Genomic DNA, 25175 nt, shown 5'->3' with positions numbered 1-25175 from the left:
TCCGTATTATTTCTTACAACTGCATGTGAATTTACAGTTCTCTCAAAAGAGGGAGTGATTAAAAGAATTTAATTTGAAAACATCTCCACTGACTTCTCACGGCCTGCAGAATAAAGTCAAAGCCCTTAGAATACCACATAAGCTCCTTCAAGCTGACCTCCTCTGTCATGCAGTAATTCACCATTTAAGCCCCAGAAAAATTTAACTAGTTGCTCTCCCAGGATATTTCACTTCTCCATGCCTTTGCATATGCTGTCCCTTCTGCATGGAAAATCCTCTCCCTCTGCTGATCACCAAACAAACCCACTCATTTCTCAAAACTTTGATCATAGACCACCTCTTCTACAAAGCCTGGCCTGACTCCCCAGGATAAAATTAATTACTTTCTCCTTTATTTGACATCTATATATTTCTGCACGGTTATAGTATTGCTTGCTTCACACTGTATCCTAAGTATGTCTTTAATGGCTGTCTCCCCACTAGATTCTGAGTTCCTTGAAAGCAGAAACTGCCCCACCAGTCAGTGTATCGTAGGTGTTCAATAAATGTTTGTTTAATTGGACTGAAAACAGAGTGAATGAAAAGATTCAAGATCTGTGCCAACTCCAAACCAGGAGGGAAAATCCACTCATCCCCTGGAAGTTCTTAGAGAGTCATACTCAGTTACTCTACTAGACAGAATTCAGATGCATTATTAATATACAAGACCACATGATTTATCAGTCATAAGTTCCTGTGATGCCTCCTTTTCAACAAATACTTATGGAGCACCAACTCAATAGTGTGCCAAGCACTATGTCTAGCACACCTCCCCTGGACAGGCAGGTAGACCAAGGTGGTGCTACAGTTCCTGCCATGGTGTGCATTAGGCCGTGGCTAAGCCATGGACTGAAGCCCAGAGTAAACACATACAGTTTTGTAGGCTGTGAAATGTGCAAGTCCAGGGAACATCATCCTATAGACTAAGCTATGAACAACTCCCTCTTCAGCCGTGTAGTTTTGGGGGCCCTATTGAAATTCTTACATTTGCAGCTGCGATTCTTGAAACCCATGAAATAATTGCCTAATTTCCAGGTCAGTACATTTTATGAAGCTAGGTTCCCTAATCCAATAGAGCAATCTAATAAGAAAGGAGGTGAAGATGTGAAGCCAGTTGGGTCAGAAGCCAAAGAAAGCCCATGCATGATGTAATTGAAGCAGGTGGAAGAAAGACAAGGCTGATGAGATGTTCAGCCAAGTTTTTAATGTGGTTTCTATAACCTCAGAAGAAGACATCTTAGAAGTAGATACAAAAGTTAACCTTGAAAGGACATTCTGGGTGTGGGGGTTCAAAAATGAGTAAGTCACAGTTCTTTCCCATAGGAGTTTAGTGTCTTTATTATCAGCAAAGGCTAGTTTGGGCAAAAAGTAGAAAAAAATATTTTCTGTGATCTGTATATTACCCTAAAGCCTCTATTTTTTCTAGAACTCTTGATAAAACCCCTAAATCTTCAATTACTTTCAAACGCTTTTATTTTTGATTGCAGTGCATATCCCATTTAAACATGTCTCAGATTAACGTGGCACACTCTTCCAAGTGCTCAGAGCACATCATATATACTATATCCCTGAATTCATTCCCACCAAATTTTTATAATGAGGTTAAAAATCAGCCCTGGAACTTCCCAAAGGAATACTAGGCAGATTTACAAATGAATCATCCAACAGATGGTAAGACTTGGATTTTTGCATGCTTTGCAGACATTGGCATACTTCAAGGTAGTTATGCATTAAAAAATTTTCTCTTAATTTTGGGGGAGGCAGTGTCTGAATTAGTGAAAGTATAAATTATAGAAAATTTTTAAAAAATGCTGTCTTCTACCTCTCAAGTATCCAACTTACACTAACCATGAAGAAAATGTTTGTCAAGTGTATTTCACTGCTAACAGATAAGCTTTTGTTCTAATTAGTCTACTAAATGAATGCTGTTGAAGTTCTTCAAAACAGTCTCCCTTTAATCTTTTGTACATCATTACTCTGCTGAACAGATTCATTCTTTTTATGTATGACAAAGAGTAATGGAGACCTTTCCTCTTGGAATTGATGGTCTCACTATATAGTGATCCACTGCACCAGATGAATTTCTAAATAGACCTTGAAAATTATCTCCGGGCTGTGCACATCAGTTGGACAAGGACAGCTGTAATGCTTTGCTTTGAAGCAGGTTGAGTCCCATTCTTGCTTCTAACTCTTTAGGCTTGGGTTATGCATTGCTTATTGTGATAACTAGCTGTTTGAATACAAATGTTAGTCTTATTCTTGATTCTTTCTGCTGACAGCTCGAGTAAATGGTGCCCAAATAGATGATGAATAAAATCTAGAGTAACACACATACCTTGCCTTGTGAAAATTAACAAGCTCTTTATGAATTTTTTTGCACTCCAGAATGATTAAACTAGGGATAAATCTAAAATGAAACTTCAAATAAAATCTGAAGAACTAGGGAAAGAAAATACCATCCTAAAGACTTAGGAGAAAGGTAGGCTTCTGAATATAGAAGCCCAAAGAAAAATGCAAATCCTACTTTGCATTCCCCCAAAGAAATGAGAAGATGTAGCCCTGGTAAGATAGCAGCAGAAAGACATAAGAAGAGAAACAGGTGTTTTTAGAGTTAGAGATAAATAAAAATATGTGACATAGGAATTAAAATAAAATCCTCACTGAAATATAAAAATTACAGCAACAAAATTTTAATGATTAGAAGTTAAATTTGAAAACACTGTCTTGGAAAATAGATGAAAATTGAAAATGATGAGAAAAGGTAGTAGGAGGTCAGAAAAGAAAGAACCAACATAAATAAATGAATCATATGTATGCTGAGAGAAACGTTGGAAAAGAAGCAGCAAAGAAAAAATTGAAGGCAGCTTGCCTGAACAGAAGAAAGTAAGACCTGGGTTTGCAGATTAAAAGGGCTCCCTGTGTTCAATAGAAATAATTTTTTTTAGTAAAATCCCCCCCCAATTTCATATATACTAGCAACATTTTTGAATTACAAAGATAAAGAAAAATGTTTGCCTGCAAAGAAAAAAAACCTATCAGACTTTATTCCTAATTCTCTTCTACAGCATGCAAATAGCATAAGACAGCTGAGAAATATGTTGAATTTAATGAAAATTCAATAAATCTATACCTAAGTTGTTGTTCTTGTGTATCTCATTAGCCACCATGCCATTCTTGGAAAGAATTCAAGGATATACTTCAGCCAATTGAAACAGGAATCAAAATAAATTCTGTAGAACTGTGCTGTCCTGCATAATGTGGCTATTAAGCACTTGAAATGTGGCTAGTCCTAACTGAGACGTGCTGTAAGTGTAAAATACACAATGGATTTTGAGAAAAAGTAAAATAATATAAAAATTCCATTAATATTGTTTGTATTGATTATATGTTAAAATGACCAGATTTTTGATTTATTGGCTTAAAGTTGTTAAAATTATTTATGTTTATCTTCACTTCAATGAATGTAGCTACTAGACAATTTAAAATTACGTATGTAGCTTGCATCTGTTCCATTGAACAGTGTTGCTCTAGATTATAAATTGTTACGTTAAAGAAGTATTGAGCACCAAAACCAGGCAAATGTATCTTTAAGTCCAAATATTTATTGGACATAAAATTAGAAAACAGAATGTTATGTGAAATACCATCATAATTCTTAACAGTGAAACATCTATATTAAAATAACAATTTAGCAAAATATCTAAAAATTCACATGATATTAGTAAAAGTGAGTAGAGGGAAAGAAAGAGATGGGAAAGGTAATCTCATCACCTCAGACAGATAGGAGTAAGTGGACACTATTAAGTTATTGATGTTGATAAAAATATAAGAGAGACATAATATAAGAATATATAATTTTAAGTTTAAAGATAACTATCAGCCAGGCATGGCTGCATACACCTGTAATCCCAGCTACTTGAGAGACTGAGGCAGGAGTATTGCTTGAGCCCAGGAGTTGGAGGCCAGCCTGGGTGACATAGTGAGACCTTGTCTCTAAAAATAAAATAAAGAGAGAGAGAAAGAGAAAGAGAGAGAAGGAAAGAAAGAAGAAAAGAAAATTATAATAGTTTCCCAATCTGGATTGAAACACATTACAGCTATATATTGTTTCAAGAGGAAAAACTAAAACCAAAAATGATAGGCAAGAATGTTCCAGGTAATTACAAATAAAAAGGAGCTAGCTCTGGTAGGATCAACTTTCTAAAAAAGCAGAATTCAAGGAACAAATTGCAAAATGAGTAATTTTCTGTTGATAAGGGAGGGATGCCGTCCACAATGAAGATGTGAAAATGCTACACCTTATTCCAGCCATAGGATAGATCTTGCGTGCTATGCTAGATATGGTCCTTTTCTTTAAATTAGTGCCCATGAAATAGTTACAAAAATTCCCATGAGTTAGATGACAAAAAATCAGATTAGATTAAATCAAGATTAGATTATGTAGGACATACTCTCTGACTATACTGTTACAAAGTTACCATATTATAGTCATATAATATGTAATATTATTACATTAATTAGTTACATATTATGTAACTATCCATATAATGACTATATTGTTACCTAGAAAATAAAAAAGGTAAAGAAAGGAAGAAGACAAGTTTAAGCGACACCACCACTAAAAACAACTACTGGAAATATGTTTTCAAAAATAGACAACTTCTGGGAAATAAACATTGCCATTGCGGTCTTCTTAGAAGTTGACATGTCAAACGGGTGACATGTAGCCAAAACCATAGATAGAAATTCTCTGATTTAAAAAACAAATTAGGGAAAAAAGTGGAAGACTAATCTATTGAAAGTAGGGGAATGAAAATATCAAATCTAAAAGCAAAGACAAATGAATTAGAAATGGGAAAGTAGCAGAGTTTCTAAATTCGAGAACTACCACTTTAAAAAGGCAATGAAATTAACAAATCTCTAGACTAGCACGGTCCAGTGAAACTTGCTGTAATGTTGGAAAATTCTGTTGGTGCTATGCAATACAGCAGCTACTAGTCATGTGTCTATTGAACATTGAAATGTGCTAGTGAGACTAAAGAAGTGGATTTTTGATTTTATTAAATTTTAGTTATTCCAAATTTAAATTGCCACATGTGACTAATGGCCATCATGTTGGAAAGAAGAGCTCTAGAAAGTAGACAGAGAAGAAAATAAGCAAATAAATACTCAAAAATATTAATATGTAGACGAAGATTAAAACAGAAGATGCAAATAAATTTATGCAAACAAATTTGAATATCTCTGCAAAATGGCAATTGTAAAGGAAAATATTCCAAAATAGGTAAGATGAATGCAGCAATAACAAAGACTTTTAAAAATTTGTGAAATAATTACTTTGCTAAAATTAATTTGGATTCCAAGAGTTTTATAGGCAATTTTATTCAAATATTGGGGAATAGACTATTCCCAGGATAAAAACAACGTAAAAGAAGAAACTAAAGGCTAGAATGGAAACCAAAGGTGAAGAATAGAATTACTGGCAGTGCAAATCTGTAAGTATATTCTAGTAACAATATAACGTGACCAAATAGAACCTATCTGAGTAATGCAAGTTGGCTTTACTATTAAATTTTTTTTTTTTTTTTTTTTGAGACAGAGTTTTGCTCTTGTTGCCCAGGCTGGAGTGCAATGGCACTATCTCAGCTCATATCAACCTCCGCCTCCTGGGTTCAAGTGATTCTCCTGCATTAAGAAGTTGTTTTTTTTTTCTTTTTTTTGGGGGGGGGATGGAGTTTTGCTCTTGTTGCTCAAGCTGGAGTGCAATGGTGCGATCTCGACTCACCACAACCTCTGCCTCCCGGGTTCAAGAGATTATCCTGCCTCAGCCTCCTGAGTAGCTGGGATTACAGGCATGCCCCACCATGCCCAGCTAATTTTGTATTTTTAGTAGAGACAGGGTTTCTCCACTTTGGTCAGGCTGGTCTCGAACTCCTGACCTCAGGTGATCCACCCACCTCAGCCTCCCAAAGTGTTGGGATTACAGGCATGAGCCACTGTGCCCGGCCAAGAAGTTGTTTATTTTATTTTATTTTTTATTATACTTTAAGTTTTAGGGTACATGTGCACAACGTGCAGGTTTACATATGTACACATGTGCCATGTTGGTGTGCTGCACCCATTAACTCTTCATTTAACATTAGGTATATCTCCTAATGCTATCCCTCCCCCTACCCCTACCCCACAACAGGCCCCAGTGTGTGATGTTCCCCTTCCTGTGTCCATGTGTCCTCATTGTTCAATTCTCACCTATGAGTGAGAACCTGCAGTGTTTGGTTTTTTGTCCTTGCAATAGTTTGCTGAGAATGATGGTTTCCAGCTTCATCATGTCCCTACAAAGGACATGAACTCATCCTTTTTTATGGCTGCATAGTATTCCATGGTGTATATATGCCACATTTTCTTAATCCAGTCTATCATTGTTTGACATTTGGGTTGGTTCCAAGTCTTTGCTATTGTGAATAGTGCCGCAATAAACATACGTGTGTGCATGTGTCTTTATAGCAGCATGTTTTATAATCCTTTGGGTATATATCCAGTAATGGGATGGCTGGGTCAAATGGTATTTCTAGTTCTAGATCCCTGAGGAATCGCCACACTGGCTTCCACAATGGTTGAACTAGTTTACAGTCCCACCAACAGTGTAAAAGTCTTCCTATTTCTCCACATCCTCTCCAGCACCAGTTGTTTCCTGACTTTTTAATGATCGCCATTCTAACTGGTGTGAGATGGTATCTCATTGTGGTTTTGATTTGCATTTCTCTGATGGCCAGTGATGATGAGCATTTTTTCATGTGTCTTTTGGCTGCATAAATGTCTTCTTTTGAGAAGTGTCTATTCACATCCTTCACCCACTTTTGATGGGGTTGTTTTTTTTCTTGTAAATTTGTTTAAGTTCATTGTAGATTCTGGATATTAGTCCTTTGTCAGATGAGTAGATTGCAAAAATTTTCTCCCATTCTGTAGGTTGCCTGTTCACTCTGATGGTAGTTTCTTTTGCTGTGCAGAAGCTCTTTAGTTTAATGAGATCCCATTTGTCAATTTTGGCTTTTGTTGCCATTGCTTTTGGTGTTTTAGACATGAAGTCCTTGCCCATGCCTATGTCCTGAATGGTAATGCCTAGGTTTTCTTCTAGGGCTTTTATGGTTTTAGGTCTAACATGTACGTCTTTAATCCATCTTGAATTAATTTTTGTATAAGGTGTAAGGAAGGGATCCAGTTTCAGCTTTCTACATATGGCTAGCCAGTTTTCCCAAAACCATTTATTAAATAAGGAATCCTTTCCCCATTTCTTGTTTTTGTCAGGTTTGTCAAAGATCAGATGGTTGTAGATATGTGGCATTATTTCTGAGGGCTCTTTTCTGTTCCATTTGTCTATATCTCTGTTTTGGTACCAGTACCATGCTGTTTTGGTTACTGTAGCCTTGTAGTATAGTTTGAAGTCAGGTAGCGTGATGCCTCTGGCTTTGTTCTTTTGGCTTAGGATTGACTTGGCAATGCGGGCTTTTTTGGTTCCACATGAAGTTTAAAGTAGTTTTTTCCAATTCTGTGAAGAAAGTCATTGGTAGCTTGATGGGAATGGCATTGCATCTATAAATTACCTTGGTCAGTATGGCCATTTTCATGATATTGATTCTTCCTATCCATGAGCATAGACTGTTCTTCCATTTGTTTGTATCCTCTTTTATTTCATTGAGCAGTGGTTTGTAGTTCTCCTTGAAGAGGTCCTTCATGTCCCTTATAAGTTGGATTCCTAGGTATTTTATTCTCTTTGAAGCAATTGTGAATGGGAGTTCACTCATGATTTGGCTCTCTGTTTGTCTGTTATTGGTGTATAAGAATGCTTGTAATTTTTGCACATTGATTTTGTATCCTGATACTTTGCTGAAGTTGCCTATCAGCTTAAGGAGATTTTGGGCTGAGATAATGGGGTTTTCTAGATATACAATCTTGTCATCTGCAAACAGGGACAATTTGACTTCCTCTTTTCCTAATTGAATACCCTTTATTTCCTTCTCCTGCCTGATTGCCCTGGCCAGAACTTCCAGCACTATGTTGAATAGGAGTGGTGAGAGAGGGCATCCCTGTCTTGTGCCAGTTTTCAAGGGGAATGCTTCCAGGTTTTGCCCATTCAGTATGATATTGCCTGTGGGTTTATCATAGACAGCTCTTATTATTTTGAGATACGTCCCATCAATACCGAATTTATTGAGAGTTTTTAGCATGAAGTGTTGTTGAATTTTGTCAAAGGTCTTTTCTGCATCTATTGAGATAATCATGTGGTTTTTATCGTTGGTTCTGTTTATGTGCTGGATTACATTTATTGATTTGCGTATGTTGAACCAGCCTTGCATCCCAGGGATGAAGCCCACTTGATCATGGTGGATAAGCTTTTTGATGTGCTGCTGGATTTGGTTTGCCAGTATTTTATTGAGGATTTTTGCATCGATGTTCATCGGGGACATTGGTCTAAAATTCTCTTTGTTTGTTGTGTCTCTGCCAGGCTTTGGTATCAGGATAATGCTGGCTTCATAAAATGAGTTGGGAAGGATTCCTCTTTTTCTATTGATTGGAATAGTTTCAGAAGGAATGGTACCAGCTCTTCCTTGTACCTCTGGTAGAATTCGGCTGTGAATCCATCTGGTCCTGGACTTTTTTTGGTTGGTAAGCTATTAATTATTGCCTCAACTTCAGAGCCTGTTATTGGTCTACTCAGAGATTCAACTTCTTCCTGGTTTAGTCTTGGGAGAGTGTATGTGTCCAGGAATTTATCCATTTCTTCTAGATTTTCTAGTTTATTTGTGTAGAGGTGTTTATAGTATTCTCTGATGGTAGTTTGTATTTCTGTGGGATCGGTGCTGATATCCCCTGTATCATTTTTTATTGCATCTATTTTATTTTTCTCTCTTTTCTTCTTTATTAGTCTTGCTAGCGGTCTATCAATTTTGTTGATCTTTTCAAAAAACCAGCTCCTGGATTCATTGATTTTTTGAAGGGTTTTTTGTGTCTCTGTTTCCTTCAGTTCTGCTCTGATCTTAGTTATTTCTTGCCTTCTGCTAGCTTTTGAATATGTTTGCTCTTACTTCTCTAGTTCTTTTAATTGTGATGTTAGGGTGTCAATTTTGGATCTTTCCTGCTTTCTCTTGTGGGCATTTAGTGCTATAAATTTCCCTCTACACACTGCTTTGAATGCGTCCCAGAGATTCTGGTATGTTGTGTCTTTGTTCTCGTTGGTTTCAAAGAACATCTTTATTTCTGCCTTCATTTCGTTATGTACCCAGTAGTCATTCAGGAACAGGTTGTTCAGTTTCCATGTAGGTGAGCAGTTTTGAGTGAGTTTCTTAACCCTGAGTTCCAGTTTGATTGCACTGTGGTTTGAGAGAGAGTTTGTTATAATTTCTGTTCTTTTACATTTGCTGAGGAGTGCTTTACTTCCAACTATGTGGTCAGTTTTGGAATAAGTGCACTGTGGTGCTGAGAAGAATGTATATTCTGTTGATTTGGGGTGGAGAGTTCTGTAGATGTCTATTAGGTCCGCTTGGTGCAGAGATGAGTTCAGTTCCTGGATATCCTTGTTAACTTTCTGTCTCATTGATCTGTCTAATGTTGACAGTGGGGTGTTAAAGTCTCCCATTATTATTGTGTGGGAGTCTAAGTCTCTTTGTATGTCTTTAAGGACTTGCTTTATGAATCTGGGTGCTCCTGTATTGGGTGCATATAAGTTTTTAATATATGATCCAGATATCATGTAGACTTTCCCTTTCAGACCTATACAAGATTGTTTCAAATCTTCATTTCACATCCAGTTTTAATCCTTAAAGTTTCTGTGACAATTTTAGGGGTTTCCCCTCATTACTTCTGGCTATTGTTTTCTGAGTCTGTTGAATTTTTTCCTACACTTTGTGTCTCGCAGATAACAAAAGATGCGACACAGTCCATTCTTCATAATTTCTAAATCCTCTCTCCCATGTAACTTTCAGAAAGCAGCAGTGTGTGAGACTTTTATGATTCCAGAAAGCCAGTTGTATTACAATTCCACATAGCATTTAACTTAAACACAAATGCCAGAGGTATATGTTTTTGGAAAATTCTGCACTTATATCTGCCAAGTGTCTTACGCCATTTGTGTTGCTATAATAAAATACCTGAGACTGGGTAATTTATAAAAAACAGAAATTTATTTCTCACAGTTATGGAGAATGAATATCCAAGATCAAGGTGCTGGCAGATTCAGTGTCTGGTGAGGGCCTGATTTCTGTTTCCAAGATGGTGACTGGTTGCTGTGTCCTCTGAGGGGAGGAGCGCTGTGTCCTCACATGATGGAAGGGACAAAAGGGAACCAGAGTCCTTCCATGAATCCCTCATGACCCAATCACCTCCCAAAGGCCACACCTCTTAATACTATTATACTGGGGATTTAGAAAAACAGGTTAATCTAACAAGATAACTCAGAAATAAACCCTAATGTCTTTGGGAATTTAGAATGTATCATCACAGATCAAATTTGATTCTTATATTTTGATGGGGGAGTCCTTTTCCCCACCCCTGATGTGTATGATAAGGAGTTAAATTTTCAAATCTTTTTGCAATTGCAGGAGACAGAATTCCGGAAAAGTTCCTAAAACCAGTAACTACTATATTGATAATAACAAAACAGTATCTAGGTGACTGATTTAAGATATTCAAAACATTATTGGTACTTTATTTTTTGTACCATCATTATTGTTTTGTTTTAGTGAGCATAAAGTTCTTCATCTGGCCTTTACTCCATTCATTCCTAATTCCTATGTATCCCAGCCCCAAATTTCCTACCCACTGAGAATTTTAGGGGTTTTATTTCTCCAAAGGAGTGGAAGGCTACAAACCTATGTCACAGATATTTTGAGAACCATTGAAGGTTTTCAGTAATGTTTTTTCCTTCCCTTTACAGAGAACTATGTCTCTTTCTTTCCCTGTGCTTCTCAGGACTCTAAATTTTCAGCTTTCTGCCAGCATAATCTTTGAGTATTCTTATACAGAACTGAGTTGATAAGTCACTTGTCAGATTTAAATGGGATTACCACATCACCCTGGGCTCTTCTTACTAGCAGTTTATCAAGCTGCCACTCTTAGGCACACCACAAAATGAATCTGTAGTTATTTCTGATTTAGATTCTTCTTATCTCATTTTCTTGCTTTCTTGTCTTTTCTCAGCCCATTAAATTCACCTGGCATTATTTATCCTCCCCTGCAGCCCGAACTTCCTTTGTTAAAGGAAGCTGCAAACTGCTGCATGCAAGACAGTAAGTCAGGCCTGTAATCCCAGCACTTTGGTAGGCCAAGGCAGGCGGATCACGAGGTCAGGAGTTTGAGACCAGCCTGGCCAACATGGTGAAACGCCGTCTCTACTAAAAATACAAAAATTAGGTGGGCATGGTGGCGGACGTCTGTAGTCTCAGCTGCTCAGGAGGCTGAGGCAGGAGAAATCGCTTGAACCTGGGAGGTGGAGGTTGCTGTGAGCTGAGATCACGCCACTGCACTCCAGCCTGGGTGACAGAGCGAGACTCCAAAAAAAAAAAAAAAAAAAAAAAAAGACTAAGTCAGGACTCTTCCTAGTTGCGATAAGGCAAATCCTGTTTCCTATGTAAAAAATTGTCTGTTTCCTATTCAGAAATGCAGGATGTTCTGCGTGATCTACACTAAGCGTCTGTTTACTTGCTCTGTAGTAAAGTAATAAACAGTGTGATGTATCACACAGAGCCTTGGATTAGGAGAATGAGAATTTTGGGTCAAAGTAATCTGTTTTCTAACTCTGTAATCTAGGTTATTTGATTTCTTGGAGTCTTAGTGTCCCAGTGTTCAATAGTTTCCATAATACTTACTTTGAAGGGCTGATGATTCAGTAGGCTAACACAGGTGGAGCCCAGCACACAGCAAGTACTGAACAAATGTTTGCTACATCTGAATCTGAGCCCCTGCTCTCTTGATGAGCTCAGTGGTACAGATGCTGCCAGTCAGGAGGATTTATAACCAGTCCGGAGGGTTTATGGGTCCATGAAAAGTTGTCTTTGTGAAGAGAATGGAGAGGATTTATGGCAGGGACAGAGGGGAGGTAAGAGGAAAGGAGAATGTAATAGGCATTGAATGAGAGTCAGGAACAAGTCAAAGGAGAGAGGAAAGAGAAGGTTGGGGAGGGGAGTGAGGAGAAGCTGATGAGATGGAGTGGGTTGAAGGGAGATGCTCACCTCCTGCACCTGAGCTGCATTATTTTTGGTGCCCTGAAGGCTTAGTTTACCTAAGATTTCCCTCATGGGGTTTCTGATATTATTGAGAAAGACCTGTGTGACTCTATCTGTTTGTGTATTTTTGGCTCTATTTAGTCAGAAACATTTCATGCTTTCAACATCAGCTTAAAATAAATCAGAGCAGGGGAGTTTTTATTTTTCATTTTGTCAGAGCAGACCTTTCCAGTGCCCCTGGAGAGTCTTCTGCCCACGTTTGTGGAGAGTCAGAGGAAGGGTTCTTTTCCACTCTCTCAGAGTTCACAGAGGAGAGTACTTACTCCAAAAGACTCACCAGATTGAGTTGAGATGAGCCATGGCAGAGGCCCATGGTGATCCTTCTAAGGCAGAAACGAGTAGCAGATTAGATTCTGGCTGTATTTTTTTAGCACAGAAAAGCTGTGTGGATACCCTGTATCCTGGGCACCTCTTTGGCCTGGCTTCACCTCCTCTTGGTCGTATTTTTAAGCTCCGGCTTAATTTCTCTTAATTTCCACCCAGATTATGTGGGAATTGCCCCATACTTATGTGTGGGTAGACCCCAAAGGGCTAGAAAATTAATTCCCTGTGGAGTTACCTTTGACCATGGGGGATGAGAGCCTGCAGATAAATGCTCCCTCTTCAATTCCTCAGGGGGATAATTCTGAGCATGCTCCCCACCTTCTCTGTGATCCCTGTAGAACCCAGCCCAGGTACCCTGTCTTGATAGGGTTTATTATTAAATACAGTAAGGCCAACAGATCAGGAGGTGACCGACATTGAAAAGATAGTGTGTTACACTCACAGATTCCAAGAGAAGGGGCACATCATACCATGGGGGCCATACAGGGAAGCACTGGGGCTGGTCACTGGGCAGAGGGGGGATCAGGCTGCTGTAGGCAAGAGCCTCAATGTGGTTCAGGAAGCAGTGAGCGAGGCAGGGTAAGCTGATTTAGGATTGGCTAGTTGGATAATGTCAGTGGTCTTGGGGTAATTAAGGCCATGGATAGTGGCCAGGAACACAAAAGCTCTATAAGGGCGGTGGTTGGGGGTGCAGACTCTGGGTCGGTTGGTTTGTATTTGAAAGGCACACCCCTGAGAGGAGGACTGCTGCCTGAGGAGGTGCAGGGGCAAGGTGACTTAGACATATTATTATTGGGTTGTCTGGAACCAGGCATGTCTGGCATATGCACATAGGGCAGATGTTACAGCTCAAGTTTACAGATGCTAGAAACATGGTGAATACACCCACGGGATGATGACTTGACATTGCACCTGTGTCTTGGTTTTCCCTTGTTACTCCCTAATTTACTCTCCGTGTTCTCCTCTCCTGCCTCCTGGAATCACTTCCAAAAGAAAAAAACTTGCCACAAGCCCTTGTCTCAGAATCTACTTTCCAGAAAGAAACTTGGTCAAGACCTTATGTTGGACGCAGTTCAGCATGGGCTGAGCAAGGCCTTTTTTCTCTGCACACGGCAGTGTTCTTTGTTTGTCTTTCTTAGAGTGTTTCCTGTGACATGTTTTTTACTTAAAATTGTTAATATTATTATTACTCACCTTTTGCCTTAAAGTTTTTTTTACTTTTTGAAAAATAGTCTATCATTTATGAATTCATTCAGCAAACATCTCTTCAGAGCCTGCTGAATATGTAATCATGAGTTCACACTGATAGTTCCAGTTCAAATCTAACACAACAGGCTTCTTTACCTTCTCCTACTGTCTGTATTTTCTGTCTCCTGGAATAAGAGCTGTGGTTCCCAACACCCTCATTATGGCTGCTTATTTGCTCTGTCCTACAGTATATGTGATATAGTTTAGAACTGCTCCTTTATGATTATCGACAACAGCAAACCTACTCAGGGAGGTTCAAGATTTCTCTGCTGTGTGTGTGTGAGTACGTGTGTGTGCATATTTAGAATTGATCTCTCTAATGATATACAGTAGGGATACTGTATTCATAAAATATTTAAATTAATCATTATTTTCCATTATAATTATGTTACTAATATCACATACAGTTAGGTTCCTTTCTGTTTCTATTCAATTTTAGGATTTTTAATTTTTTTTGTTAACTATATATTTGAATATTAAAACATTTACATTATTCAAAAGTAAAAACTATATACAAATGTGAAGTCTTTCATCTCCAACCTGTCTTACTTATTCCCAACTCATCCTTTGTGGGTAATTTTCATTGTTTCTGGTCCTGTCTTCTTTGTCTTTTGCAAAAATAAACAAATATATTTCCCCTTGTTTCTTATTCAAGAGGGAGCATAATATAAATAGACTCATGCGTTTTTTTTTTCACTTATAATGGATCTTGGAAATCACTCCTTATCAGCTTATAGAGATCTTTCGCTTTGGGATATTAGTCAGTGGCATAGCAATCCATTACATAAATGTACTATAGTTAATTCAGATGTAGTTAGGCTAACTACAAGAGACTTCTCAAAGGGGAGCAGCATGAGGACTTTGGTACTGTTAAAGGATAATTTTTTGAAAATTCATACAAGTACAAAGTGAACTTGTGTCAAAGATCTTATTCAACACATTGATAAATAAACCAGTAAGATGTAACAACTAGTTTGGAAGAAAATCCAAAGAGCAGAAAAATATGTAAATCCATCAGGTGTGCTGAAATTTACTTAATGGATGTGAAATGGCAAGACTTATCAATATCTACAGGGCCATAATTAATTGCATTCCATGGGACACAATTTACATTTCTATGGACAAGATTCATTTGTGTTGCTATCAGTTTTCTCCAATTTACAGTATTGTAAAGTAGTTCCAAGATAGTGAAAAGTGAAGACAATTCAGATGGGTGAGATAGATAGGACACTCATGAAAGTTTTTGGTCAATTTCAAACACTTCGATGGATTGGAAAATTGTTTATGGAGGGGATTAAGGAGAGGGCTAGGGAAAACGAATTCAGTTTTCCAAAGACTGGCTCTAGTCTAAATCAATTAGCAGCTGCCTTGTGTTTTTCTGCCTCTTCAAAGCTTCTTGAGTGCAGAGATGGTAGAGTTTTATTTTAAGAAACTGTCACAGCTACCCCAACCTTTAGCAACACCACCCTGATCAGTCAGCAGCCATCAACGCTGAGGCAAGATTCTCCACCAGCAAAAAGATTACCTCTCCTTGAAGGCTCAGATGATTGTTAGCATTTTTTATTTCAGCAATAAAGCATTTTAGAGTTAAGATATGTATATTGTGTTTTTAGACAAAATGCTATTACACACTTAATAGACTACGGGGTAAACATAATTTTTATATGCATTGGGGAAACCAAAAAAAAATGTGTGTGACTCATATTGTGATACTTGCTTTATTGCAGTGGTCTGGAACTGTGAACCTATGATATCTCCTATGTATGCCTGTATATTGTTTTCTAGACTTTTTAGAAGATGAAGGCAAGTGAGAGGGGAGTTGAGAGTGAGTGTTGAGTGAATCCTAGTCATCTCTTCAACCACAGTTTTCTTTTAAACTCATCAGTGTGTATCTTTGTGGGGGCTGGTACTTTGGAGGTATCACATTTTCATTTGGGAGCCCTTAATGTAGAGGTGGCTTGGGTCTCATGATCCTTCTGATTCATTGACTGAGAAAACGGTGAAAAAGCTCTTATGAATTCATTAATAGTTTTAGATGAATTTGTAGTTTTATTAATCACATCTATATATATTTAAATATTAGTTACATATTTATGGGTAAGATGTAATTTCACCCACAGTTAAATGCATGGCACCCTATGGATTCAGGAGCTCTTCCTACGAGCCTGCCATTCCTCATAAGTCACTACTCCACAGCACACCAGTCTCCTTTCTGAAATACAGGTACAGCTGTGTCACCACAACCTTGCTCAAAAATCTTTCTTTTCTTTTTTTTTCTTTTTATTGCTTGGAGGATAAATTCTTAAATGAGTAGCATTTTATTCAAGGCACTTTGCAAATGGCCCAACCAGCCTCTGACCCGATCTCTGGACACTGCCCCTGTGGCTTCATCCCAGCCTCAGGAGCTGCTTTGTTACGCCTCTGAGCCTTTGTATATGCTGTCTGCACTGATTGTTTTCCCCTCCTTTCCACCGGCTGAAGAGCGTCTCATGCTTTAGACGATATCCGATGTCATGTTCTCTCTGTGGTTTTCCCCAGGGTCCCGAGGCAGAGTGGGTGAGCTCTCCTCTGGGTCCCATAGCCCTCTGTTTGCCCCTCAGTTATGGCGCATTGCCAGTTTATTATGATTGCTTGTGGGTTCCCTTGGGAACCAGTCTCATTCATCTTTCCATTTCTAGGGCGAAGAATGAAACCTGGCATATTGAGGGAATTCAATATGTGTTTACTGAATGAAAAAAATGAAGGAATAAAGGGAGATGTGCAGGAACTTTTTTGTAAGGCCTTCATTTAGATCAGGTTTAAGAAAACAGGCTGCTGTTCTTGTTCTTCTTCCCAGAACCAGACCTTCATTAACATAGAACTGATCTTCATTAATGCAGAACCAGACTTCATTAATAGGACCAGATCTTATTAAGATATATGTGTAGGGCCCTTAAAAAACAAAAAAAGCTGTCTTGTCTTTCAGGGGTTTGAGGAATCTGTTTCCTTCCACTGATGTACTTTAATTTTCTCTTGATAGACACAAGCAGTTTGGATGGACACCCCAAGGGAGGTCAGTTATGGCACGGGCATTGAAAGAGCTGTTTGCTGACCCATGGGTGTCCTTGCTTGTAGGCTCAGGAATCCATGTGAGGAACTCCCTCTTGTGTGTGAGGTTCTTTCAGTCTTCCTGGCAGAGCTGTCCTTCTGGCACAACAAGCCAGGGTGATTTCTTCTGTGGTGGGCTGCAGGTGGGTGGCCAAGGTCTCAGGGAGGAATTCTCATGTGCACACAAATCCATTTTCTATCTGCCTATCCCATGTGCATGGTGTGTGTTAGCTAGCACTGCCTCTCACTCCTTCATGCCCATCCCTCATGCCCCATAAGGAGGCTTTGTGTGAATTAGAAAAATGCAGTATTTTGCATAGACACAGCTCTATGGTGCATGGCTTAGTGATCTGACAGTTTTTTTTTTAATTTTTAATTTTTATTTATTGTTATTTTATTTTATTCTATTTTTATTTTACTTTAAGTTCTGCTATACATGTACAGAATATGCAGGTTTGTTACATAGGTATACGTGTACCATGGTGGTTTGCTGCACCTATTGACCCTTCCTGTAAGCTCCCTCCCCTAAACCCCACCCCTCAACAGGCTCTGGTGTGTGTTGTTCTCCTCCCTATGTCCATGTGTTCTCACTGTTCAACTCCTACTCATGAATGAGAAGATGCAGTGTTTGGTTTTCTGTTCCTGGGTTAGTTTGCTGAGGATGATAGCTTCCAGCTTCACCCATGTCCCTGCAAAGGACATGACCTCATTCTCATTTTTATGGCTGCATAGTATTCCATGGTGTATATATGCTACATTTTCTTTATCCAGTCTATCGGTGATTGGCATTTGGGTTGGCTCCATGTCTTTGCTATTGTAAATAGTGCTGCAATAAACATATGTGTGCATGTATCTATATAGTAGAATGATTTATATTCCTTTGGGTATATACCCAGCAATGGGATTGCTGGGTCAAATGGTATATTTCTGTTTGTAGATCCTTGAGGAATCGCCACACCGTCTTCCACAATGGTTGAACTAATTTACACTCCAACCAACAGTGTAAAAGTGTCCCTATTTCTCCACAGCCTCGCCAGAATCTATTTCTTCTTGACTTTTTTTTTTTTTTTTTTTTTTTTAAAGATGGAGTTTTGCTCTTGTTGCCCAGGCTGGAGTGCAGTGGCACCATCTCGGCTCACTGCAACCTCTGCATCCTGGGTTCAAGCGATTCTCCTGCCTCAGACTCCCAAGTAGCTGGGATTACAGCCATGCACCACCATGCCCGGCTAATTTTGTATTTTTAGTAGAGATGGGGTTTCTCCATGTTGGTCAGGCTGGTCTTGAACTCCTGACCTCAGGTGATCCGCCAGCCTTGGCCTCCCAAGGTGGTGGGATTACAGGCGTGAGCCACCATGCCTGACTGCTTCTTGACTTTTTAATAATTGCCGTTCTGACTGGCATGAGATGGTATCTCATTGTGGTTTTGATTTGCATTTCTCTAATGATCAGTGGTGTAGAGCTTTTTTTCATATGTTTGGTGGCCATGTAAGTGTCTTCTTTGGAGAAGTGTCTGTTCATATCCTTTGCCCATTTTTTGATGGGGTTGTTTGTTTTTTTCTTGTAAATTTGTTTAAGTTCCTTGTAAATTCTGGATATTAGACCTTTGTCAGATGAGTAGATTGCAAAAATGTTCTCCCATTCTATAGGTTGCCTGTTCACTCAACCTGACAGTGTCTTTGTGCAAAGACAAAATTTTTCTTTTATCTGGGTAGACATAACCAGAACAAGCCAATGGCAATTGGTTAATGGTAATGGTAATGTCTTCAGGCTCTACTTAAAAAATTTTTTGCTCATAGACTTTTAAAATAATAGTTATTTAATTAATTATATATGATTTATTTATGATTTTTATTTACTTTATTTTTATGAATTTTATTTTAGAACAATTTTAGATTTACAGAAAAATTACAAAGATAATATAGAGATCTCATACGGCCTACACCCAGTTTCCTGTATTATTAACCTCTTACCTTAGCATGGTACATCTGTTCCACAATCCCATCTAGGATGCCACATTACATTTAGTCATCATGTCTTTAGGCTCCTCTTGGCTGTGACAGTTTTTCAGACTTTCCTTATACGCTAGTCCCTCTATTTCCAAGGGAATTGGTTACCTCAGGTAACAAAATGCACAGAGGTTCAAGTGCCTGATATAAAATGATGTAGTATTGTCATATAATTTATGCACATCCTCCCATATACTTTAAATCACTTCTAGATAACTTGTAATACCTAATACAATGTAAATGTTAAATAAATAGTTATCGTATTATTTAGGGAATAATATAATAATAATATTAAGTAAAATAATAATTTCAATAACAATTTTAATTTAATTTTGTTAAAATAATAAAATTTTATTAAAATATTAATTTTAATAATTTAATTTTAATAATAATAAGTAAAATAATAATATTAAGTAAATAGTTATTGTATTATTTAGGGAATAATGACAAAAAAAGTCTGTGCATGTTTACTACAGATTTTTTTTTTTCTGAATATTTTCCTTCTTTAGTTGTTTGAATCCATGGAACCCATGGATATGGAGGCTCAGCAGTATTTGGTACCTTTGACTGTTTTGAAGAGCATGGGTCAGGTGTTCTGTCGCAGGTTCTTCAAGTGGTTTATCTAATGTTTTCTCCATGGCTAGATTGGGTGTTTTAGACTGATTATTTAATAAGTTTTATTACTGTTTAGGTATGGTAAGGTCAACAGATAAGGAGACAAATGCCATTGTAAAGATAATTTATTACCCACAGTTCCCAGGAGAGGGCTTCCATGTCATGTTACCGGGCCATGTGGGGAAGCACTGGTGTCAGTCAGGAGGTGGGGTGGGACATTGTGGGCAGGAACCTTTGTTGTGGTTTCTGCAAGAAGGAACAGGCAAGGCAGGGTAAGCAGGGTTGGGACTGGCTAGTTTGAATGACTTCAGGGGGCTGGAGCCTAGGGGCTGCCTAATACCTAGTTGCCTGGTACCAGGCCCTGGGGTGATTAGGCCCAGTGGAGAGTGGCCAGGGGTGAGAAAGTCCTATAAGGGAGGTAGTTGGGGTGTGGACTCTGGATTGGCTGGTTTTTGTTTTAAAAGCACACCTCTGGAAGGAGGACTTTCCCTGAGGAGTTGGGGGTTGGGGGAGAGTGGGGCGACAAGGGAGGCAGGAGGCCAAGGTCAGGTGATTCAGGCATACTATTGGGTTGTCCAGGACTAGCTGTGTTGGGCACATGCATGTAGGGCAGATGTTACAGCATGAAGTTTGTGGAAGCTAGAAACATGCCTAATACACAAAGCAAAAGTGACATTTTCATGACATCATATCAAGGGCACACACTATCAACACAACTTCTCACTGTTGCGTTTGATCTTGATCACCTGGCAGATCAGGCTCTACTTTTGTACACACCGCTTCCACTTGATGCCCACCTTTAATATTTATCTCACGTGTTTGAAGTTTTACATGCATAAACTACATGTAATTTTCCTGGGTCTTGATATTGTAGAAGAATCAACCTGTTGATGGTGAGTTCTAGTTCTTAAAGGTGGTGTCCTCTTTGGGGTGGGTGTCTCCATAGAATGGAGTCTTGGGCTTCAGCAAGCTGAATTTATAGGGGAGACTTGTGTTTGAACATCCTCAGAGTTCCCTAAAATGGTAGTGCTTTATATATTTCCAACTGCGGAATAAACATCTACATAGATACCTGTGGCTCTGTCAGGAGTTTGGGCTGATCACCACTGCAATGAGACAAGATATATCCAATAACTTAGCTTTGTGTCAAAATACTCAGAGTGGTAGCCTATTTTCTGCATATAAATGTAAAAATTCCTGGTTACAACTCTGTAATGTTGGCGGAGATGGTGAGAAATATATAAATTTCCCTGCTCTGCTTTGGAAGATCCTGAGTTGGGGAAGGCAGGACATGGAGTCGACTGGTGGATGATTCACCTGCATCTCTCTTTTCCCCATGCCTCAGGGTCTAAGTCACAGAACTGTCTGTGGAACTCCCTCATCGACGGGCTCACAGGGAATGTCAAGGAGAAGCCAAGGCCAACAATTGTCCATGACCCTCGACCCCCAGAGGAAATCCTAGCTGATGAATTGCCACAGCTGGATAGCCCAGAAGTCTTGGTGAAGACATCCTTCAGGTTTGGTGGACTGCAACTCAATGTGTTCCTTCTTATTTGCTTGTGGAGTTGTTTCAATCCAGTTAGATGCATAGTCAGTGTGGCCAGCAAATTACTTCATTTCTTTGCACTGAGTAAATTAGAACTGATGAAGGAGGGTTGGAATCAATGCTAGCTGGACTTCTGGCTGGATTTCCTGAATGTAGTGAAGATCTTATCAGTAGTTAAGTTGCTATTTAATTGGTATTGGCATTTAAATGCTGAGGTAGAGGATTTACTGATGTTGGCAATTTGAATTGGATTAATGAGTCTTTTGCTTCAAAGGACGATGACACATCCAGATAAGGGCATAGAGAAAAAGCACGTGTTGGGAATTAATTCAGCCCTGTGTATTTAGAGTCTCTTGCTGGGGGAAGGTTTCCAGTTGTAAAAGATGTAAGAGCTGCTGCTGACGGAAATGAAGCAAGAATTTTCTCATGTTGTTTCCCAGGTGGCTGTTTACTCCATTCTAGTTCATCGTTTAGCCTTGCATCTTCCTGCAAGGTCTCTTATTTTCTTTTGGCATTGTACTCCATTTTCATTACAACTCCATCCCTTACCTTCTCTCCCATATTAAATAAAAATCAATCTGGGTATGAGTGTGGTGTAAAAACGTGATTTTTTTTCCCCAAATGGGTCTTTCAGACTCACATTTGAAACAGTATATTTACAGTACTACTGGTATCAGAAATTAAGACTCAATCATTTTTCCAGATTGCCTTCTGCCCCTCCTTTCTTCCTGTTTTGTCAATTTTACTTCTTCTACTTTTCTTTCCACTATAGACTTTCATACTCTCCACATGGTTAGCAGAACATATAAACCTCGTTTTTCTCTCCCCATAAACAATTCAGACAGCTGTTGGAGTTCCATGAAATATATTTGAAAAATATACTCTCTTTTGTATCGAGGTGACATGTGTAATTGCTCAGTGAGAGCCATTTCATTGTGTGAAGATTCTTAGTGTTGATTGAATTACAGATGAGTTCTGAAAGGAGTGATAAATAGGGGTTTGGATTTCTTTATACAGTGTGACGAGTACATTAGTGAGACAAGAATTGCAGGTAAATGCTGTTTTTATTCCTACTAAGGGCTTGGTTATTGCATCATAAGGTTTTGAATAAAATAAAACCCACTCACCTAGAGAGAATACGTCTTATGAACCTGCAATTCTCAGCAAGTGACTGTGGTGAAAGAGGGGACCATGAATGGCTTTCTCTGTCTATGTGTTCTCACCTTGGAGCATTTCTTATGGAGTCAATCCCTTCTCCTAAGGTTTCTTATAACTACTCCTTCCACCCTAAACCAGGGTCATCATTTTCTTCAATGAACAGGCAAAGAGTTACTCTCATGAAAATAACATCTTATTTGCTCACCGAACTCCATTACCATCATCTGTTTTGTTTGCATTCTCTTGGTGCTCTTTAATAGAGAGCTCATGAGCTTTAATATTGATGCCCATGAATGTCATTTGGTCTGTTAGTTGTAACATGTAGCAGTGTCTTGGTTTCTGAAAGAGATTAAGTTATAAATTGAATATCAGGACTTATTTCTGTTTCCTTGTAACACTTGGTGCTGTAGGAAAAAGTCAGCAGGTGCATGCAGGTATATGCCAACCCTTTAGCAATAGAAATCCATTAGCATTTATTTATTTATTTATTTATTGGTACCCTTAATACAACTGTGTACTGTTTTGTAACTATCCTTTCTTCCAAAGAAGATGGTTGATTTTGATGACAGTGCTAAATGGTAAATATTCTCTTCTGCAATTGTCCTTAACTGTGGTGGCATGATCAGCTGTGAGATTTGTTGTGCATAAATTACTACAAGTAAAGTACTCAGGTATGGGAAGAGTTTATTTATCAATGAATAAATCAGAGCTGAATCAAGGTTACCCTACAGCTCCTCTGTAGGGTCATTACCATTGAGTGGTACCACAATAAGGGTTAATGATAGCTTTGATTACTTCGTTCTCTTTTTCCTTGGTCACTCTTGGAGGGCATTTGGAGTTTAGGGCCATGAAATATGGTCATCACCTCTTACCAAATAAGATACAAATGACAATGTCAATAAGCCCAATGTGCCAAATTATCAGGAGGTCCAGTCTTTTCTTGGGGTTCTTTTCCCTCACTATTCCCAGGGACCCCCAGCCTTATTGACAGGCTGGGTTCAAGAATCATCGCTTATCCTGCTATGCCTTTTGTCCCCTACTAGGGAAATAAGGTCTCATGTTGAACATGTACTTTCTGACCTCAGTGAAATTAGGCATTTTTGTCACCAACTTAGATGACCTCTTCCTTGTGATGACTCCTCTCTGTGGCTTCTGTTGTCTTTTCCTGATACTTGGCCTCAGCACAACCACAATTTTTCTCAGACATATTCTAATAATGTTGATTTTCAAAAGGAAGGGGTTAGATACTTAATTCCACTTTTCCCAGAAATCTTTTCTAGCTCTCTGCAAGATGGAGGCAAATATATACAAGCTACTACCAGGACAAAATGTTTGCACTTGTTTAATATTTGCATTTAGTATTTTATTTAAGTAGTTCTTTTCAGAGCGAAGGGACAGTCTGCTCTAAAGCTAAATTCTACTTTCTGTTTCCAAAGATACGAAGTGTTTATAAATTTATCAATGATGGGTGTTTTTCAAAAAAATTTCAAATATTTTTATGTTTCAGTCTCCACCAGGCTCCCTGTTACATCAGCAATAGCCGTTCTTATTTGCCAGGCTTAACCCAAAAAACTCAAGGATTCTGTCCATTTTAGAGATGAAGAAACTGGCTTGGAGAGAGAAAGCCTACAAAAAATTGCTTGTAGATTGCTGGTCTCCAATGCAGCAGCAAGGAGTAGCTTGGGCAGACTTTAAGTCTTACTTTATCACCCCACCCCAAATAAGTATATCATCTATAAACTCACATAAAAAGCATGCTTGTGATTCAAATGCAGCTTCAAGACATGTCCCTGGGCCTTGTCTTCCAATCAGGCTGCCAACCCTAAGTATGGCCTGCAAACACTCTGGATTGTCACTGGATTAATGTCAGTTACTAATAATGCCAGAGGGTATAGCTGAAAGTGAGAATTTGACACACTGACTTAGAAATAAAGATTTTGGAAAATGAAGGCACCACCTTTCTTCCCCAGGGGTTGTGTGTCGATAGTTGAGGTTTGTGCAAACACCATCTCAGCTCTGGATATGGTCCCTGACAGTCTTCCCTCTTATCCCCTTCCTGGTTGGGCAGTGCTGATGAGGCATACTCTGTGTATTGGAGCAGACAGTTTAGCAGAGTCTTGGGAGCATGCTTCCAGGGCTTGAGGTCTCCTCGTGGCTGCCCAGGTCCAGATCCCAGCCAATATTGCTGGAAGGCAACACAGTTTAGTGCTCAGTTGTACCAAGGGCTTTAGTCTTTACTCTCCAAGAAAGGAACATTTTAAGCTATCCAGGTGCGAAAATTGGACTTCTGATAGTGGTTGTACTGGGTTTCAGTTCCAACTCTATTGCCCCCGGCGAATTACTTCATTTCTTCAAACCTCTGTTTTTCTCTCCCCCCCCCACCCAACTCCCCAGCTTTATAAAGGTATAATTGACAAATAAAATTTTACAATGTAAAATAATATGATGTTTTGTTGTATGTGTACATTGCAAAATGATTAAATCAAGCTAAATAACATATCCACCGCTTCACATAATGTCTTTTTTTTTTTTGGTGGCAAAACCTCTGTTTTCTTAACTGTCATACTGAGGTTGGATTTGAAGAGTGGTCTGATGATTCAAACTTGAGTGTGCATCACAATCACCCGGGGGGATTGTTAAAACAGATTGTTGGGCTCATCCCAGATCTAGGTGGGGCCCAAGGATGTTGTTCTCTAACAAGCTTCAGGTTATACTGATGCTGCTGGTCCAGGATCACACCTGGAGAACCACTGCACTAGATGAGATTTAGGATCCCTTTGAACTCGAGAGTATTTTGCTATGTTAATTTCAGCAGGTCACTTACCTATTGATATGGTTTGGGTCTGTGTCCCCACCCAAATCTCATCTTGAATT

At 38.8% G+C, this 25175-nt stretch overlaps 1 protein-coding gene across 7 annotated transcripts in view; it reads left to right on the top strand.

Moving 5' to 3' along the window:
- PDE1C (phosphodiesterase 1C) overlaps positions 1-25175 on the top strand; it is a 593630-nt gene that overhangs the window by 108666 nt on the left and 459789 nt on the right. For all 7 annotated transcript variants that reach the window (XR_001719169.4, XR_010158831.1, XM_003318247.6 and 4 more), the window contains one exon: positions 20943-21114. Coding sequence is in view for 5 of the 7 variants with exons in the window: in XM_003318247.6 (XP_003318295.2) it covers positions 20943-21114 (172 nt within the window). In the remaining 2 variants the exon portion in view is untranslated. The remainder of the gene's footprint in view (positions 1-20942; positions 21115-25175) is intronic.

The sequence above is a fragment of the Pan troglodytes genome, chromosome 6 (genome assembly GCF_028858775.2).
Source record: "Pan troglodytes isolate AG18354 chromosome 6, NHGRI_mPanTro3-v2.0_pri, whole genome shotgun sequence".
In the NCBI taxonomy this organism is placed as follows: Eukaryota; Metazoa; Chordata; class Mammalia; order Primates; family Hominidae; genus Pan; species Pan troglodytes.
The sequence above is the reverse complement of the archived record's forward strand: the minus strand, read 5'-3'. Positions and strand labels throughout refer to the sequence as shown.